This window comes from Carassius gibelio, chromosome B18, assembly GCF_023724105.1.
Source record: "Carassius gibelio isolate Cgi1373 ecotype wild population from Czech Republic chromosome B18, carGib1.2-hapl.c, whole genome shotgun sequence".
Classification (NCBI taxonomy): Eukaryota; Metazoa; Chordata; class Actinopteri; order Cypriniformes; family Cyprinidae; genus Carassius; species Carassius gibelio.
Window position 1 is genome coordinate 6,315,438 of NC_068413.1, and position 21,242 is coordinate 6,336,679.

The 21,242-nt window shown below is 36.6% G+C and overlaps 1 protein-coding gene across 3 annotated transcripts in view; it reads right to left on the bottom strand.

The window, feature by feature from the left end:
* LOC127976931 (SLIT-ROBO Rho GTPase-activating protein 1) overlaps positions 1 to 21,242 on the bottom strand; it is a 100,175-nt gene that overhangs the window by 62,702 nt on the left and 16,231 nt on the right. For all 3 annotated transcript variants that reach the window (XM_052581519.1, XM_052581520.1, XM_052581521.1), the window contains exon 2: positions 1,675 to 1,870. In XM_052581519.1, the coding sequence (XP_052437479.1) occupies positions 1,675 to 1,870 (196 nt within the window). The remainder of the gene's footprint in view (positions 1 to 1,674; positions 1,871 to 21,242) is intronic.

Consider the following 21,242-nt stretch of genomic DNA (forward strand, 5'->3'; position numbering starts at 1 on the left):
TATAAAGTACAATACAAAATAAAAAAAATACAATAAAGGTATAAAAATTTATTCATTTTCACATTTCTTGTTTATAAATTGTATTATATTAGGGCTGCAACAACTAATCGATCAAATTGATTATTATCGATAATGAAAATCATTGACAACGTTTCTCATTATCTTATTATTAGAGCACATACAACTGCAGATGGTCGCATCAAATTACAGCACTGAATAATGCATTTCTATGGACAAAATGCATCTACAAATATCGGAAGATACAGAATGATCTCCTGCAGGAAAAGTATGTGATCCAAGCTCCCCAAAATGATGCATTAGCGTAATGGCTTGCCTGTCAGGCGTTTTTACAGATACGTGTGCATCCTAGGCGCAAAAAAGCGTTAGTTAAGGGTCATATTCTTATCTGTAAATGGCAAAAATTCATGCAAGCCTTTCAATTTTTGCATAAAGGCTTGTCCTGACAGTCTGCATCAAGTTTTAAATCTTTACTGAAAGAGCGCCAGTGCGGCGGGCTCGCGCATTAAACAGACGGAACACAGACAGGCGAGGGAGACAATTTTCAGTGCAAAAACACTCATTGTGCTGAAATATCTGTTGTTTAACATTTATATTTAGGTTTAAAAGTCAACATGCAGTGCAAGTAATTTACGAGAGTAGGAAATATGAATGGACAGCAGTGTGTAATTGTCTGAATATAAATATCAGACGCTTTTACAGGTTAAAGAAATGACATTAAGAGGAGACTGACTGTGATCAAAGTGCACGTGACGCGTGTTCCTGCAGAGCATTACTGCGATTTTATTTGTCTTTATTATTTTTATTGTTTTAATTTTTGATCTAGAGATTTAAACTATATTCATTATATAGCGTACAGTGATTAACATAATTATTAAAACCAATTTATGTAAGTTTTTTAACCAATTTTGTAAGAATTGTATCACTGCTGCTCTTAACTGGTAATTTCCAAAATAATTTTTTAGCTTTCAGTATTGGTTAGACCTCCAATATGTGTAAGCTTTTTAGTTACAGTAGTAAGCTATTTTTAATGCTATAATATAATTATTGCTGTTATCTGAGAAAGGCAGAAAAAAAACTGTCAAGTGCTTTTTAGCGTTTTTGTTTTCAGATACCCAATTAGTCAAAAAGTACATAAACAATGCCAGCAAGCATGTAAGCTGTTATCAAAAGCAAAGCAAGCAATTTTTGTTATTACTGTATGTGAATAAATACTAATTATTTGTTTCAGTTTGTTATTTGTCAAAAAATTACAATAACATTTTTAGAATATATATTTTTTTGACAGATTCCTAAAATATTTGTGTTTTGTCTTATGACAGGTGGTCTAATAAATTAAACACTGTGTGTTTTCTTAGCATTCAGTTGGCACATTTGTTTTAAATGCGTTGGGCAGAATGTGGATTCGTGTGTTTTTGTCAGTAAATTAAAGAAAATTGTGGTTTTAATCCGATTAATCAAAAAAGAAATGATCGGCCAACTAATCGATTATCAAAATAATCGTTAGTTGCAGCCCTATATTAACGTCATCTACCTCGTTATCTTGTTATACTATTAAAAATTATTTTTGTTATAAATTTGGGCCAGAGTAAAAGGTTTTCTAAATTCAAACCACAAAAGAGTTGGCAGTATTAAACACTCATTTAACACACTCACTTGTATTGCTGATGGTCCTTGGTACTCCTGGTCTTGGCCATGAAGCGTTCGGCGAGCTTCTCTAAGTTGCGTGAGTACTCCATCTCGATCTCGGACTTCTTGCGGAAGAAGTCTTGGAGATCCTGAAGGAGCTGGACCCTCATGTCCGTCTGCTGCTCCAGACATTTTTGCTGTTCCACCAGTTGGGCTCGAATCTCTGAACAAAAACAACCAAACATGGCTTGTTGTAAGAGTCTCTCAATAGAAATCATCAGTTTCAGTGCACGCTTCAAAAGTGCCCTGGAAACCTCTTTCTAGCAGCTCAACAAAGGCAGTTTGAAATTAAAAAAATGGCCAGCAATATATTTTCTATAAATAAAGCATTAAGATTCGCCCTGGGCTAGTTTCATTGTGCAGTATCAGCAATACTACAGTAATCCAGGCTCCTCAGGTGGAGCAGGTAATACCATATGCTGCATTTCATTACAGCCGGAATGAGGAATGGTCCCAGAAACTAAATGACTCTCTAAAGCCAATGTGTGTAAAGCTATGTAGGAACTCCGCTTCATTTAACAAGCATTTTTTTGCCCAAATTACCTCCGGTTTCCTCATGTGATTGCCCCCTTGTCATTGGTAATGGAGCTCATTAAATTTGCAGTGCACTGTGGAGGCTCTGCAGCTCCATACCATAATATACATTCAGACTTCCTCTCTCAACCCTCAAGTGACCCAACATGTTTAATGTATTTCTTATAATATAGGGTCTCTGAACCACAGTGACCACTTTGATGGGATACACAATAACTAATTGCTATGAAAGCATAAATATTTCAATATTATAGTGATAAAATCCCGGACAAGCCCCCACATACTATCAGTAGCCTTGTTAAAGAAATTAAATAGCAAAAAAAAGCACTCAAATGTAAACATGAACTGTTAGTAACATATCGATTGTTTGACGAATGTGAAGGGAAATTAGGGAGAAAGGGTAAGAAATAAGAACATTAAATAAAATGTAAAAATATATTTGACCGAACTACACTGAACACTTTTGTTTTTGCCCCCATTTTTCATGAGCTGAACTCAAAGATCTAATACTTTTTCTATGTACACAAAAGGCCTATTTCTTTCAAATATTGTTCACAAATCTGTCTAAATCTGTGTTAGTGAGCACTTCTCCTTTGCTTAGACATCCACCTCACAGGTGTGGCATATCAAGATGCTGATTAGACAGCATGATTATTACACAGGTGTGCCTCAGGGTGACCACAATAAAAGGCCACTCTGAAAATGTGCATCCTGTGAGGTGGATGGATTATCTCACGCAAAGGAGAAGTACTCACTTATGCAAGGCAGAGAAGAGCTTTTTTCAGACAAATATTAAAGTTAAGTATAGTTAAGCCGCCTTGTTATGATTAGTTACTTTGAGTAACAATTACACCTCATCATCTGTCCACACAAAGACGTCCTTGCTTTTCCTTGCCATCATACTCATTGCTGAACCTGGCAGTGTCAAGCAACCGACTTCTTGTTTACACTTTTATGCAAATTAAGAAAAAAGTAATAATAAAAGTAATAATTAAGTAATTTAATAAAAACAACAACAAAACAAACTTATGAATTAATTAATGTAATGACATTTAAAATATGTAAAATGTAGATTAACCAAAAATGTAGAGAACCAATGCTAGATGTTTTAATGGCAGGCTATGAATATATCCAAAATAATAAATAAATAAAATTAATGAACTTAATTTAATTTAATTTAAAAAGTATAACTTTTTAATGACAGGCTAAGAATGCATGCAGAAAAATAAAAACTGTAGTATAAGAAGTCTGGTTCAAGATAAATAGGATTAATAATATTATCTTGCACCAAAAACACATTTTTTTCTGAAATAGTTTTCCATAATGAGTGCTGAAGTATCAGCATTTTTATATTATGTCATATGTCATATTTTGCATTAATGACCCGCTGATTAAGTATCCATTACATAATCTACAACACACCATTACCTCAAAGAGATTTCAAGAGCAATATAAAACTTTCTCTGATTTGCTTCTCTTCGCTGCCAGTATCGAGTGACCTTCTGTGATTACAAAGAGCATTCCTGGCCCTGTGAGGTCATGTGTATGGTAAACATCTGCATGGAGTCAGTGTGCTGAAGCATGTGTGAGACCGTGTGTCTGATCAAAGCCCCTGTGATCCACTTCAAACAGAGAGATAGATGTGAGCACCTGTGAGCCGTCTGATACTGCACAAACAAGACCTGAAGGTGGAATCCAAGCTAATCAGCCCTCCGCTGTCTGTCTCTACAGTTAGTTTCAAGAATTTCAGCGCTTGCAGGTGGGTTACCAAGATAGCTAATGGCTGGGATGAGTGTATATCAGAAATTACATGCTATTCTTTAAAGTGCAGGAAAATATATGTGCAAACAACAGGCTGTGGTACAATTTAGAGATAACGGAGAGCATTTTTGAACCTTTTATGACCTCCACTGTACGTTAAAAGAAAGAAATTACTACTGCTCTAACAAAGACTCCGACAAACAGACTTTAGTCATACTTTTAGTATACGTCACACTAAATTTGATACTGGGAGATGGAAGCACAGTTTCAGCAATTTATTATCATAATTTCAACTAGTCTCATTATTTAGAAAAGACATAAAAAAATGTGTTACTTCTACACACTTTTTTTTGCATTATGGCAATGGGAATTGGAGGCATCTAAATGAGCAACATGACCTTATCTATGCCATCATGACAGCTTCAATATTCTCATATGCCAATCCAAGCAGCGTGCTGCACTTTCTCCTCATACAGTCTGTGCCAAAAGCTATGTGGGACGTACTGTACCACAATCCTGTATGCAGTCGTTCTCATCAGCGCTACCTGAAATAGCAGCATTTGTCAGGAGACCTGTATTAATGCACTGGGTTATCCAGAACTGCCATCTGCTTAACAGCTCGGGACTGGGAATACTTTCCAGACTGTCACATTTGCTCAATTACCTAAGTGAGATGCCAAACAATGTATTTGGGTAGTTGATATGACATGTCAAGCAATAACAGTCATACAGTGTGACAGGCTGCTGGAAACCATATCTAAAACTGCTGTAAACCAGCCCGTCATTAGTAATGAGGCACAGGCCTCCAAAAACATGTCCCATTTTTTAGATACAGTTACAAATATATTTCATATAAATTGGCTTTGCAGTACAGAATCGGTTTTATTGTTGAAAATGTATTTAAAAAACATTTGCAGATTTCGTTCTACAATGAAATTTAGGTAAATATCTTTTTGTTTTCTGTTTTATGAAGTATCCTGTTATTATTTTGATGTGAAAATTCGTTAAGAAGTGTGTGAGGACTGTGTGAAATAACAGTCTAAATGAATCAAACTTGTAAATTAAATAAATGATAGTTTGATGTATGGTAATCTATTGTCAGACATAAATTTATCAGTAATATTTTACTGGGGCACTGCAATATTTCTGTATACAGAAAAAAAAATCTGTTTACATGCAGTTTTTTGTGGTTTTGTTTCTATAAAAAATTTCTAATGAAAAAAAATAGTTATATATCCCTGCATATACTGTAGATACACTATATTTTATATTACACTCATTTTACTTTTTCATTTTGTATTATTTTGCTTGTAACAAAAAAAAAATTCAATTACAATAACTGAAAATATCCCCTTATTAGATATTACAAGATGGTTTTATCTGAACACAATTACTGTGCACTGTAACTAAAAGCCTTCAACTCATGTAAGAACAGGTTCTCCATAAATAATCATGCTAGCAAGTCATCAGAATCACAATTACACCCTATGGGAACAAAAATCCCCTTTCATACTCACAATAGATAGTGACTGTTTCAGAAGACAGGTAGACAGGTGGGCAGTGGCTGGGGGAATATCCTGTTTTCATACGGTTCAGCGCAGCTGGGAGACGTCAGTCAGTCGGCCTTGCGCCAGGGCGCAGGAGCAATGTGTGCAATGTGCAATGATTTTTACCAACTCCAGTCCATCAACTAAAGTCTACTTACTTTTGACAGCTCAAAGAGATGTGAGACTGCATTCTACCACTACCAAGCCATCTTGTTACAGAAACTAAAAGCCAACCTGTGAACCATACTACAAATCAAAACAAGGTGTAAACGGAATAAAAGCAGACTTGGCACGATTTCATAACAGAAGTTAACTGTTAAGGTAACTTCTGTAAGACAATAGATTACAAAATATGAGCAAAATATTGTTAAGCCACTTTAATGAGGTCTTTTTTTTTTCTTTTCTTTTTTTAAATGTAAGCCTATTTAGAACTGATAAGTTAGTCACCAAAGTTTAAAGCCCATTTCAAAGGAGTCTATGAAAATAAAACGGCAACCTTCCAACAAGTGGTGAGAACAGTGATCCAAATTAAATAAAAATGTCAGCCAGAATCCTTTCTGTTACTAACATTTATCATCAGTTTGACATTATGGACTCAGGCAAAATGTCATACAACACTCCTGTGGTGAGACCGAACTATACTGATCCTAATGGGAGAAAATAGATATTTTCACATTTACTGTTAATTTACTTCATATATATATATAATTAATTAAAAGGAGCCAAAAAAAAAGTTTTTTTCCCCTTTTTAAATTTTTCAGGTTTTAATTCTTCTAGACTGTTTTAACAGTTAAATTCAATTGTATTATTCAAAAAGCATGTTTAATTAATTGAAATCATGAAATGTACATAATTTAACAGCAATTTATTTTTTATAATTTATAATTATAATAATTTTTAAATAATTTTTTTTTCTCAAATTTAGTTTTATTTTTTACAAAATTCTGTTTTCCATTAATGTTTTGGATTCCATGTTAATGGTTTCACAACTTTTTTATAATCCATTTTTTGTATAAACCATCTCTTAATAATCTTTTTAATTAATAAATAAATATATATTGTTTTTTTTCCAGAAATACTGTGTTGTGTATTTATTTTCCTGGTAAATATTTTTTGTTGTTGTAAATATTCCCTAAAAATATTTTTTTCATATTTTTTTTTGTATCAGTAGTACTATCATTGCATTAAGCAATATTTGTTTGTCACAGATTCAAGTTAAACTGAACTGTTATTTTGACAGTTTTTTTGTGAATACTTTTAAGTTTCCCTGTTTACATCATATGACAATGGGTCAAAAACTCATATATTGAAGCGGCAGAGATTGAAAACACTGAGCCTCATCATGTACGCTTCAGTATGTGCAGTAAACGAAACTGCACAACATGCAGGATTCATATTTAAATAATATTTTCTGTGTATTATTCACAAACACTAGTATCGCATTAATCGCATTTTGATGTAAGTGTACTAAACTACTTTTGATTTATTCATCCGAAATTTCGTAATGTTAATTAGAATAATCAGACTGAGATCACATATTTCTAATGTTTGTTATAAATGTTTAAATTTATTGATTCTTTTTTTTTCTGGCATACATATAACTTTCTACTACACATGAAGATGAACTATGTAAATTAATATTTGCCATTATTTGTGACCAGTGAAAACGTAAAATCTGAACTACTAATCGATCCAGCCACCCTTAGATGTGGCTCTTCTCTATAAAGCACTTTCACATGGTGCCAACATGAACATGGAGCACACATGTTGTTTTATCTCACTGCAAGTCTTCTTCAAACCCAACAGCAAGTCTGAACCTCGGAGGACTGAGTCTATTAGCTCATTACCATTTCCTGAGACCGTCTGGAGGCCTGCGTACACAAACACACACATAAACAGGAAAGACTGGCCCCTAGGCAGTCTTCTGAGTCTGGTCCGACTGTGGTCTACTGACCTACTGAGAAGCAATTCCTTCCTGTTCTGGTCTTCAACAGGACCAAATTACACCCTGCGTGAACTCCCCTGACCTTAAACTTCTCCACTTAACCGGTGCTCACCTCAAATTTTAAACGCGTATCAATAGCACACCCATGGAAACTAACTCAATGTTTGGAGATTCCTTTTTTAGACTAAGGCCAAGCACAGCTGCCAGTAAAATGGCTTAGAAAGTATCAGCCAAGACTGAGTATACATCAGTTGTTGTTGTTTTTTTTAAGATAAATAAATGAGTTTAGTAGGGAGACTAATCTAGTCTTGTCACCATGAGGGGCCAAGTGTAGCAAAAATAATTATTGTAATAATAAACCAATATTCAAAATAATTAAACACAGATCAGTTATTCCCTTAAGACATTTTAGGAACACTGTACTATTGTACTGACTGTGAATTTTTAAATATTTCTGCACAAAAAAAAAATCTATTTCAATGGTAGTATTGTGGCTGTTAAAAAAAAGTAGTAGTAACATTGTGCGTGAATGTGTGTGTAAATTGCGGAAGTAAACAATATCGATATAATAAGGGAAAAAAATGGTTCAAGTGAGATTTATGTAGAAACTGGATTATACAAACAATATGAATACACAAACTAATTAACCCGTATAAATAAATATTTTGCTGAAGAGTGTAATTCTGGCTACTAGCGGCAAAATGACTGTTTCCAAACAAGTTTCCCAAAAGTCTGACTGTCTATTTTCACATTTACAGTTAAAAACTAAAACAGGTTATTGTGAGATAAATCTTAAAATCAGAAATAAATTCTCACTGTGAGATATAAGGCCAATTATAAGAAAAAAAATAAAGACCAAAGTAAATAATTTGAGCCCATCACTCACCGGCTGTTGAAATGGTTTCTACAGATCCTCCCAACAAGAGCAGACAGGCCCACTTCAGGCAGATACGTCTAGAACATCAATCACTGAACATAATTACGGAGGCCCATGAGAGCCATCATTCAAATCCAACCCAAATAAAGACGTGGAGCAGAAGAAATGTGAGATTTATAATTACATTATGAAGGGGAAGCTTGTTTATTCAGCTGCTGTCTTATATCTGTTTGAGCTGGATGCATGAAAGACGTTTTGGCCAATAACGTTTTTTGGACAGAAATCTGTCAATTTCAAAACAGTGTAATTTTAGTATTATTTATATGGTATACTAGTTTTTATTCATATTTCAAGGTTTTTTTTAATATTACTATTTAGGTTTCATTTTTTAAACTCCATTTTATTTTTATTTTTTAGTTAGTAATAAGTTTACGTGGAGTTCTTCAACTTCTAAACTATCAATTATTTGCCAAGGTGGTATTTCAAATTTTTGTTTACTTTAGATTTTTCATTCTTTAGTATTTCCATGAACAAGAATGTGTTAACTATTTTAGCTTTAGTTAACAATAACCCTTACTACAAAATATAGCCAAATTATCAGAATAAAGGGCTGCTTTTTGTATCCACAATAAGCAAAGGAGATTTGCTGGGGGTCAAAAAAGGTTCAAATATTAACAAAGAAGAGGGAAAGAGAAAGGAGGAGGGAAAAAAACGATTGCATCAGGTGCATGAACGTACAACCATAGTGAGCGAAGACTGGCCCTTCTTTTTTAAGAGATTCATATCCAGGCCGTCCCAGCTGCTCCAACTGCCCTCGGGGGAGGGGAGGGGAGAGCATCACAAGAAACTCAATACACACATTCAGACTAGAGTTTCATACTGCAAAAAGGCTACTTTCTCTCACAAATCTTTTTTCAGAAGAAAGTACCACAATGTTGCAAGATGACACTGTATGCTCCTTGGGCTCACTTTGTTCTTTTGTTTGGAAAATGCCAGTGAGAGGAGTCTGAAAACGAGGAGCGAGGATAACGTTTCATCCCCTCTCCCTTGCAAAATCTATAGTAACTGATTGAGGGAGCTGCCAGGACATGCCACATTTGGAGTAAGTCTCTTGGAGACGTGTGGAACGCCAACAGATCTTCTCCTGTAATTAGACGGGGCTTTTCCTGACATCGAAGAGGTCAACAAGCAGTACAAACACTACATCATGTTTACCTCAGATCGTTCATACCTTCTCACAACCAGAGATCAAACGAATTGTTTCAAATCTTCTGAACTTCAATGATCATTGTAAAAATGCAGCAGCAACTCCAAATGCCCTGCAGTGTGGTGTTTGAAGTGACTACTCTATTCGAAAAACTGCATTCAGTGCTTGGGGGCCCCACTAGAGCTGCCTGACGGGGCCTCACAGACCACACGTGAGGCGGTTCAATCCCACACAGAAACACCTGGACAGCACTAGTTCATTCAAACACATCTGCTGTGCCTAATGTTCTACAACTGTAAGGATCTGTAGGACACACCTGCAGAACTCCATCCCTCATCAGCCGACATATGCGGTTTATCACACAAAGACGCCACAGACCATAAACAGTGCCGAACAGCGTCAGACTATACAGTACATTGCATAGTGGTTGAGTGTTGTAAAGCAACTTTTCGACTATTTGGTGCAAACGTTTCGAAGCATAGCAATGATTGCCAGACAAATCACTACAACATATCATTAAGCGAGTGGTTGGGCCGCAAAATGAATCCTGTGGGTGAATGAATTTGAATAAGTTTTAATTTTTAAAATGGTAAGTGAAAAGTATTACACTACGTTTCACAAAAAAAAAAAAAAATACTATTTAAGTGCTATTGATAACACTACAGTATTCAGGGACCAATACTCACTTTTAACTAGTTGCTTATTTAGCATGCCTATTATTAACGTATTGGAGGTTTACCAGACTAGTACTCATAAAGCACATATTTTGCATGACTATAGGACCTTTCGCACCGTGGGAACCTTTTCATAGTAGCAGAACTAATTGTGGAACTACCCACTTTTGTGAGTTTTCGTATTTTTTTTAATTTTAGAACCGGACTGCCTTTTTCGATAACCAAATTAGCTCCTACTCCGGAGCAGGGTCTAACCAACACATCTGGTACTACCCATGACGTAAGTAGACGTTGATTGGCGTACGAAAACCCCCTCTTCCGCCATGATTTAAAATGTTGCTTATTTCGCAACTTTGCAATTATGATGCACAGCGATAGATAGACGCTGAAGTGCAAGCACTTGTAGTAAATGTAGCACTGCCAGTCGTCGTTGGAGATTCTTAGTTCTCTTTTCCATTCTTTCAATCGCTTTATGTAAACGGCAACATTCTATGTCCATTATTGTGAAACCTGCGAGACACAAAAGAACACAGCTCTGATCACAGCGTCCTCCATCCTCCTGTTGTTAACGTTATTCTATACGTTCTATACGTTATTAAAGCCATGCACAAATAACATTGCTGTCGAATTTTCATTTTTGGGTGAACTAACCATTTTATTGTTTATTTTTATTTTTATATGTTATTTTATATGCAATTATTACTGAACTTTAAGTGAGCCTTATATGCAAGGGACAATCTAAATGTAGGAAATTAGCATCAATATCCAAATATCCAATACCAGCCAATATATTTATCCAACACTGACCAATCCCACTAAACATTGGACATCAAATAGACGTGCAGATCATGGCTATATTAGGGTCCCTCGGTCCATGACCATTTCTGAAAATCTATTCAACGTCAAAACTAGGTCCACTATTTGGACGTCCAACAAGGACCCAACTTGGACGTCATCTGGATGTTAAACATTTGACATTTGAACTGTGTAATTTTTTTGGACCGAATTTGAACGTCCAAAAATTACATGAAAAAGATGTCACTCCGACGCCACATTGCACAGTGGGATGTAATAAATAAATAAAAAATTAATTCTTGCTGACAAATGATATGGTACTTAAATATTTTGCATTCTTCTAATATCAAGCCAAATAATAACTTTCAGATAAAAAGTTAAGTGTCAAGTTGTGCACTGGCAAACTGAATCTACATCAGCTTTCTGCCAGTGGGAGCAAAAGGGTTTTCTACAAAAGTTTGTGATCTAGAAAAGAAAAAACAGTGTTAAGGGTCACATAATCAGATCAAGGGGTCTGCTGATGGGTCACAGTGGGTTTAGCCTGTCACACTGCTCTACTGCCCAGTAAACATGGGTTGTTCCATCAGAGAACATTAGGCGGACTCCTGGCCTCCTGTCTGACTGCCCACTGAGAGAAGTTCACAGAAGAGAGCGGGCCCACTCAGACCAGAGCGTGACAGCCCTGACAACGACACCAGAGAGGGCTTACAGCTGACGGCCAAAAGGGACCGAGGTCTTAGAGCTGGAATCCACGGAACGCCACAACATCCTGGAGCTGCTTGCTTATGACAGCAATCCTAATCTTGATTATTTAACACAATCAGGAGGACTGGGCAATATAACCAAAATCATTTCCTTGTTTATTAAATACAATAGCTATATGTATGAAGTATATTTCGCTATCTAATATTTTTTTATATAAATTGTTAGTCAGTGAAATTCCACAATTTCGTTGCAGAAACTTATACTAGGCTAATGAACATAATGAAAGTAAAAAAAAGTTCTAAAACAATTACAGAGCAATTATTATGCTGACTAACATTAATGGCATATGTCACATGACTTAATTTTGGGCTTTTAAGGAGGAGAAAATGCACTGCTGTAAAGGAAAGGAACACAATGTGGCACAATTATCATTTTAACTACATTAATGTGATTTAATTCATCCTTAGTATAATCAATATTTATTTATGCTAAGTATGACACATGACTTTTTCTTTTGGAACATGGTACCAAGGTATTAACATTTTGGGGGGCATGTACAATGATATTCTTTGAAGTACCTTGCAAAAGGCCTGGCATTTAGTGCCATGATATATTTCAAATATTATCATTTAATTAGGGGTGTAACGATACGCGTATTCGTATTGAACCGTTCGGTACGACGCTTTCGGTTCGGTACGCGGTACGCATTATGTATACCGAACGGTTCGTTGGAGTAATTAATTATATTTGAAAAAAAAAAAAAAAGAGAGAGAGAGAGAGAAATATAATGATATGCGTTCAACAAGGTAGCCCAATAACCCAAACAACGTAACAGGCAACGCCCCTGACACTCCCGAAGAAGAAAAAAACACCATCTTATATGTTTATGTTAGGCTACTCAGCAGGCGCTCGCTCACTCAGTACGCGCTGAAGGCTCGTTGCAAAATAGCCAATGCGTTTAACAGACTAGAAATGAGAAGATCCTCCAATAACCAACAGGTCTGGTGTTTGGGTGCACTTTGGATTCCCTTTAAGCTATAATGGTGATGGCAAGAGAGTGGTGGATAAAAAAACAACGGTATGTCGCATCTGCAACATGACAGGGTACACCAGCGGGAATAAAAAAAAAAAAAAAAAAAAACACCAGCGGGAATATCTGGGATATATGCGTCAGTACTATCTGGGAAAAGACGAAAAAAAGGAGAAACATGCACGCAGCAAACTATAGCAGCAGCATTTAGAAACTATAGCTTACAGGGAATCCAACCCAAACACCAGACCTGTTGGTTATTTTAGGATCTTATATTTCTGGTCTGTTAAAGGCATTCGACATTTTGCAACGAGCCTTAAGCGCGTGCTGAGTGAGCGAGCGCCTTAGGGGCCGTTCACATATCGTGCCTAAAAACGCATGGAAAACGCTAAGCGCGTCTTTCTCCTCCTTTCCAAAGCGCTTGGGCAGAAGCGCTCATGAGGCGTCTGTCTTTGCTAAGCAACAATGACGTGCTCTCTCCATGAGACGCGGAAATTTCAGCGAAGGATAAATGGATTTGCAGCTCTAAAAATCGCTTGCAGTAGCTCTGCTACTAAATTTATTTCAAAATTGCAATCCATATACAACTATGATCAGCTGATCCTTCATCTTGGCTGAGCTCTCAACGTTGTTACGGGAAAGGATGAAGCTGATTGGTTAGTTCTTGTCACATGACCCGCGGTGCGCTTGCGGCATTCTGAAAAGTTGAGATGTTTTTACATTTTGCTGTATCTAAAACGTATCGAACCGAACCGAACCGAACCGTGACATCAGTGTATCGTATCGAACCGAACCGTGAATTTTGTGAACCGTTACACCCCTACATTTAATACATGCACCATGCTGCCACATAGGCCTGGGCGAAAAATCGATTGAATGAATTAATTCAAATTTTTTGTTACAGGCGATTTAAAAAATAAGTAAATCAAGTTTTTGTGTAATGGCACATTTTTTCCCCGGAGCTTCCGTAGCGTTAGTTTCACATGGCAGTATGGCAAGCGACGACAACAACATCATAGCACACGAAACAGCAAGCGACAACATGGCTACCAGTGAGAGTTGGAAGTTTTTTCCCAAGAAAGGAATAAAATCATCTGTTGTTTGGAACTGGTATGGGTTTGCTGCGACAGACGTGGAGCAAGAGACCCCACGCTGCCTAAAGCCCATCGCAGTCAAAAGCAGCAGCCCCAGCCGAATATGAAAATGGGGGTTACATTTGTCTTGCTTTTGATTAGGGCTGCTCCGATCACGATCAGCCGATCGTTAATGCGCATCTCGTCAGTAAAGCCGGTTTTTCTAATCAGCAGTAAATTCCCTCAGGTGCGTGATTTCACATCGAGCAGCTGTTACTACAAGCCATAACTGAGAAGATGCGCAAATCCACTTCATTTTCAGCGTTTATTTGCGCATCTTCTCAGTTAACAAACGGCTCTGTGTAGTAACAGCTGCTCGATGTGAAATCACGCACCTGATGGAATTTAAACCGCTGATTAGAGAACCAGCTTTACTGACGAGATGCTCATTAACGATCGGCCGATCGTGATCGGAGCAGCCCTACTTTTGATTAAATAAAAGCAAAATTTCCTTTAAGTTGTCTGCTGTTTGTACTTATTGCTTTCCTTAAGTAGGGGGGGAAATCGGAAAAAAATCGGAAATCGAATTTAAAAAAATAAAATCTGAGATTTTATTTTTAGGCCATATCGCCCAGCCCTACTGCCACAGTACATTTTGTAATAAATGTATTTCATTTGACTTCATTATGCCAAACATTATATAAAACTAGACTTGTCTGACATAATCCAATCTAAAATATTATTGCAAAGTTGAGACAACTATATTTTGTAAGCAAGTAATTTAGATTTATATTAAAATATGTTATATGTTAAATTTAATCTCTGTGTCCAACCAGCAGAAAATGATATTATTTTCCTCTCCACTTATTAGACAGTCACACGGAGTCTCTGTCTATGACTAACTTTCACTTAACGTGGTCTTTAGCAACCCCACAAAGGTGATAAATAACACCAACAATCACTAAACCTAATCTGTCTACATGCTATTTACTACTAAAAGGCTAACGGTCACTAATCAGATCAAGGCTTGCAGGACAGGTCAAATGCTCCATGCTGGCCACGCTAATGGGCATTTTGTCAAAGCAGCAAATCTGCTCTGTTATAAAAGCCATGAATCTCACTCATGATAAATTATATTACCTGGTCCATCTTTATAACACCCTGAGCGCTCCTGCTGGACCCTGCTGTGACATTTGCATTTAATGTAATAAGCAGACATCCTTTGGTACTAGAAACACTGACAGATTAGAGTAATCTCTGCATAAGTACATCTAAGTGACTTAATTAAGAGCAATCGTGTGCTTTTTATGCTGGATGCTGTTTTTTTGCAAAATGTCTCAAAATCAAACGTTGATGATTTAAACATTGACCTTGCGAATAAACCTACAATTTTGAAAGTATTATGGTTCAGTGATGGCATAAAATGATATATTACTGTCTAATTACTATAATCATTTACCAAGATAATTGAAAATAGTACTGTATTATTCTCCAAAGAATACTATGAGAGTATCATGTTATTTTAAAGGTTAATGCTAAATCAATCTAAAAAAATACACTACCATCTATAAGTTTGGGGGCGGGAGGATATTTTATGTCCTTGAAAGCAGAGTTGGGGTACTCGGACACGGACTTGCAACTGTGAATGAACTTGAGTGGACTCAAGCACACCTGTCAGCCTGGGTTGGAGTTCATTTTACTATACTGAACAACAAAAGGGGCTAAAGCCTGACTTACAAGAGATCTATAATTGTACACAAGACACAGCAGGAGAATACATGTGTGCCTAAAAGACAAATTACACAATGAGGCCTATCATGAACATCAGAGGAACAATGCGATTGAAATACCACTGGGCCACATGGCACAAATTACCAATCAGTGCTCATCCGACTATATCCCAGATCTTCTAAACAGTCTTTAAAAGACATCCCATTCCCAACAACCCCCCTTTCTGTGAAAAACAACCAGCACCTCTTCTAAACTACAGGAAGTCCAAGAAGAGTAACCCTAGAAGGACAGCGTTTACATTCAAGTCCAAGCCTGTTGCGCTAGGATATCTGTCATGGTATGTTAGCTCTGGGGGAGAAGGATTCACGGTAACAAAGATGTAATTAGAGGTCAAATGAGAGAGTCTCAAGCCCTAAGGGCAGGAGATAGTAGCTGGTGTGAATCCAGGGCCTCTAATTGTAGTGCAGAGGGGCCTCTGGGAAGTTTATGCGGTGGGAAATTGAGATAACTCTCAAACTCGAAATCTGCCAAAGATTGACAAGTTCATAACCTCTATGACAGGCTGTCAAGATGGCAAATGTTTCATATTTCATACTCAAATCACACTGAAAAAAAGCTTGGTGTAGGATTTACTTTTTAGTTTTTTTGCTTGTTCTTAAATTCACTAATAATTGAATTCAACATTAATTTTGAAGTTGAAAGACTGAAATAGTATATTATCTTACAACTTCAATTTTTGTTTTTACATTCTATACAGTGTGTAATAAATTAAGCTTGACCTCTATAAGCACCACCATTCATTTAAACAGGACATTTTTTCACCTACCTATACCTAAACAAATCCCAAAAAAACAAATGCTATGGGAGAAGCATTGACTAATTGACCAAACCTATTTTTTTTACCCAGGGATTGAGCAGATGTACTATTGACAGGTCATGCATTACATTGTGCTTGCCGTTTAGTATTACGTCACATTTGTCCCTGTTGTTCTCTCTTGATTCAATGTCAATGATTGGATCTTCAGTAAACTGTAGTGAACACAACAGTTCACCCACTTCAAATAGGTCTTACAAAGATTGAATGGAAATGAACCTTGTACTCTGTAGAATATCCAACAAAGGACATGTGGCTGTTTAAATGAGGTTACATTGCAGGAAACCCATGTTTTATAGGACAAGACTGCTTTGTTTTTCATTCATGCTTGACTTAAATTAAGAAATCAAAGTCCAACATGCTTTTACGTAAAAGATATATGGAGAATGCATAATTATTGATCGAAGAAACAACAGTTTGAAGTTAAAAATATCTTGAAGATGGATTTTTTTTTGTATTACAAACAGGCAGCTTTTCCATTCTCAAGATGTTAATTGATGGACTGGTGTTGATTACTTGCTTTGTTGTTTTCATAAGCGGTCTCATTCTGACGGCACCCATTCTCTGTAGAGGATCCATTGGTCAGCAAGTGATGTAATGCTAAATTAACTACTACTTAAAAAAACTACTTTGTGCATCTTGGATCATTGGTAATTTTTTCAGCAACTTTCATTTTTGGGTGAACTATTCTTTTAATTATTAGTGTGTTGCACTTTATTTTAAAAAGCCAATTATTTTGGATACATACATGATGAAGTGATCTACGGTCAACCAGGAAAAACAGATAACATCTATAAAGGTCAAGAGGTGAGTTCGACTCTGCAATCTGTAAGGATGTTAGTTGATCAATTAGGCAACAGACTGACAAAACAACAAAAATCATAATAAAGTAGGCCTGGGCGAAAAATCGATTGAATGAATTAATTTGAATTTTTTGTTACAGGCGATTTAAAAAATAAGTAAATCGAATTTGTGTGTAATGGCGCATGTTTGGCTCCCCGGAGCTTCCGTAGCGTTAGTTTCACATGGCAGTATGACAAGCGACGACAACAACATCATAGCACACACGAAACAGCAAGCGACAACATGGCTACCAGTGAGAGTTGGACGTTTGTTCCCAAGAAAGGAATAAAATCATCTGTTGTTTGGAACTGGTATGGGTTTGCTGCGACAGACGTGGAGCAAGAGACCCCACGCTGCCTAAAGCCCATCGCAGTCAAAAGTAGCAGCACCAGCCGAATATGAAAATGGGGGTTACATTTGTCTTGCTTTTGATTAGGGCTGCTCCGATCACGATCGGCCGATCGTTAATGCGCATCTCGTCAGTAAAGCCGGTTTTTCTAATCAGCAGTAAATTCCCTCAGGTGCGTGATTTCACATCGAGCAGCTGTTACTACAAGCCATAACTGAGAAGATGCGCAAATCCACTTCATTTTCAGCGTTTATTTGCGCATCTTCTCAGTTAACAAACGGCTCTGTGTAGTAACAGCTGCTCGATGTGAAATCACGCACCTGATGGAATTTAACCCGCTGATTAGAGAACCAGCTTTACTGACGAGATGCTCATTAACGATCGGCCGATCGTGATCGGAGCAGCCCTACTTTTGATTAAATAAAAGCAAAATTTCCTTTAAGTTGTCTGCTGTTTGTACTTATTGCTTTCCTTAAGTAGGGGGGGAAATCGGAAAAAAATCGGAAATCGAATTTAAAAAAATAAAATCTGAGATTTTATTTTTAGGCCATATCGCCCAGCCCTACTGCCACAGTACATTTTGTAATAAATGTATTTCATTTGACTTCATTATGCCAAACATTATATAAAACTAGACTTGTCTGACATAATCCAATCTAAAATATTATTGCAAAGTTGAGACAACTATATTTTGTAAGCAAGTAATTTAGATTTATATTAAAATATGTTATATGTTAAATTTAATCTCTGTGTCCAACCAGCAGAAAATGATATTATTTTCCTCTCCACTTATTAGACAGTCACACGGAGTCTCTGTCTATGACTAACTTTCACTTAACGTGGTCTTTAGCAACCCCACAAAGGTGATAAATAACACCAACAATCACTAAACCTAATCTGTCTACATGCTATTTACTACTAAAAGGCTAACGGTCACTAATCAGATCAAGGCTTGCAGGACAGGTCAAATGCTCCATGCTGGCCACGCTAATGGGCATTTTGTCAAAGCAGCAAATCTGCTCTGTTATAAAAGCCATGAATCTCACTCATGATAAATTATATTACCTGGTCCATCTTTATAACACCCTGAGCGCTCCTGCTGGACCCTGCTGTGACATTTGCATTTAATGTAATAAGCAGACATCCTTTGGTACTAGAAACACTGACAGATTAGAGTAATCTCTGCATAAGTACATCTAAGTGACTTAATTAAGAGCAATCGTGTGCTTTTTATGCTGGATGCTGTTTTTTTGCAAAATGTCTCAAAATCAAACGTTGATGATTTAAACATTGACCTTGCGAATAAACCTACAATTTTGAAAGTATTATGGTTCAGTGATGGCATAAAATGATATATTACTGTCTAATTACTATAATCATTTACCAAGATAATTGAAAATAGTACTGTATTATTCTCCAAAGAATACTATGAGAGTATCATGTTATTTTAAAGGTTAATGCTAAATCAATCTAAAAAAATACACTACCATCTATAAGTTTGGGGGCGGGAGGATATTTTATGTCCTTGAAAGCAGAGTTGGGGTACTCGGACACGGACTTGCAACTGTGAATGAACTTGAGTGGACTCAAGCACACCTGTCAGCCTGGGTTGGAGTTCATTTTACTATACTGAACAACAAAAGGGGCTAAAGCCTGACTTACAAGAGATCTATAATTGTACACAAGACACAGCAGGAGAATACATGTGTGCCTAAAAGACAAATTACACAATGAGGCCTATCATGAACATCAGAGGAACAATGCGATTGAAATACCACTGGGCCACATGGCACAAATTACCAATCAGTGCTCATCCGACTATATCCCAGATCTTCTAAACAGTCTTTAAAAGACATCCCATTCCCAACAACCCCCCTTTCTGTGAAAAACAACCAGCACCTCTTCTAAACTACAGGAAGTCCAAGAAGAGTAACCCTAGAAGGACAGCGTTTACATTCAAGTCCAAGCCTGTTGCGCTAGGATATCTGTCATGGTATGTTAGCTCTGGGGGAGAAGGATTCACGGTAACAAAGATGTAATTAGAGGTCAAATGAGAGAGTCTCAAGCCCTAAGGGCAGGAGATAGTAGCTGGTGTGAATCCAGGGCCTCTAATTGTAGTGCAGAGGGGCCTCTGGGAAGTTTATGCGGTGGGAAATTGAGATAACTCTCAAACTCGAAATCTGCCAAAGATTGACAAGTTCATAACCTCTATGACAGGCTGTCAAGATGGCAAATGTTTCATATTTCATACTCAAATCACACTGAAAAAAAGCTTGGTGTAGGATTTACTTTTTAGTTTTTTTGCTTGTTCTTAAATTCACTAATAATTGAATTCAACATTAATTTTGAAGTTGAAAGACTGAAATAGTATATTATCTTACAACTTCAATTTTTGTTTTTACATTCTATACAGTGTGTAATAAATTAAGCTTGACCTCTATAAGCACCACCATTCATTTAAACAGGACATTTTTTCACCTACCTATACCTAAACAAATCCCAAAAAAACAAATGCTATGGGAGAAGCATTGACTAATTGACCAAACCTATTTTTTTTACCCAGGGATTGAGCAGATGTACTATTGACAGGTCATGCATTACATTGTGCTTGCCGTTTAGTATTACGTCACATTTGTCCCTGTTGTTCTCTCTTGATTCAATGTCAATGATTGGATCTTCAGTAAACTGTAGTGAACACAACAGTTCACCCACTTCAAATAGGTCTTACAAAGATTGAATGGAAATGAACCTTGTACTCTGTAGAATATCCAACAAAGGACATGTGGCTGTTTAAATGAGGTTACATTGCAGGAAACCCATGTTTTATAGGACAAGACTGCTTTGTTTTTCATTCATGCTTGACTTAAATTAAGAAATCAAAGTCCAACATGCTTTTACGTAAAAGATATATGGAGAATGCATAATTATTGATCGAAGAAACAACAGTTTGAAGTTAAAAATATCTTGAAGATGGATTTTTTTTTGTATTACAAACAGGCAGCTTTTCCATTCTCAAGATGTTAATTGATGGACTGGTGTTGATTACTTGCTTTGTTGTTTTCATAAGCGGTCTCATTCTGACGGCACCCATTCTCTGTAGAGGATCCATTGGTCAGCAAGTGATGTAATGCTAAATTAACTACTACTTAAAAAAACTACTTTGTGCATCTTGGATCATTGGTAATTTTTTCAGCAACTTTCATTTTTGGGTGAACTATTCTTTTAATTATTAGTGTGTTGCACTTTATTTTAAAAAGCCAATTATTTTGGATACATACATGATGAAGTGATCTACGGTCAACCAGGAAAAACAGATAACATCTATAAAGGTCAAGAGGTGAGTTCGACTCTGCAATCTGTAAGGATGTTAGTTGATCAATTAGGCAACAGACTGACAAAACAACAAAAATCATAATAAAGTAGGCCTGGGCGAAAAATCGATTGAATGAATTAATTTGAATTTTTTGTTACAGGCGATTTAAAAAATAAGTAAATCGAATTTGTGTGTAATGGCGCATGTTTGGCTCCCCGGAGCTTCCGTAGCGTTAGTTTCACATGGCAGTATGACAAGCGACGACAACAACATCATA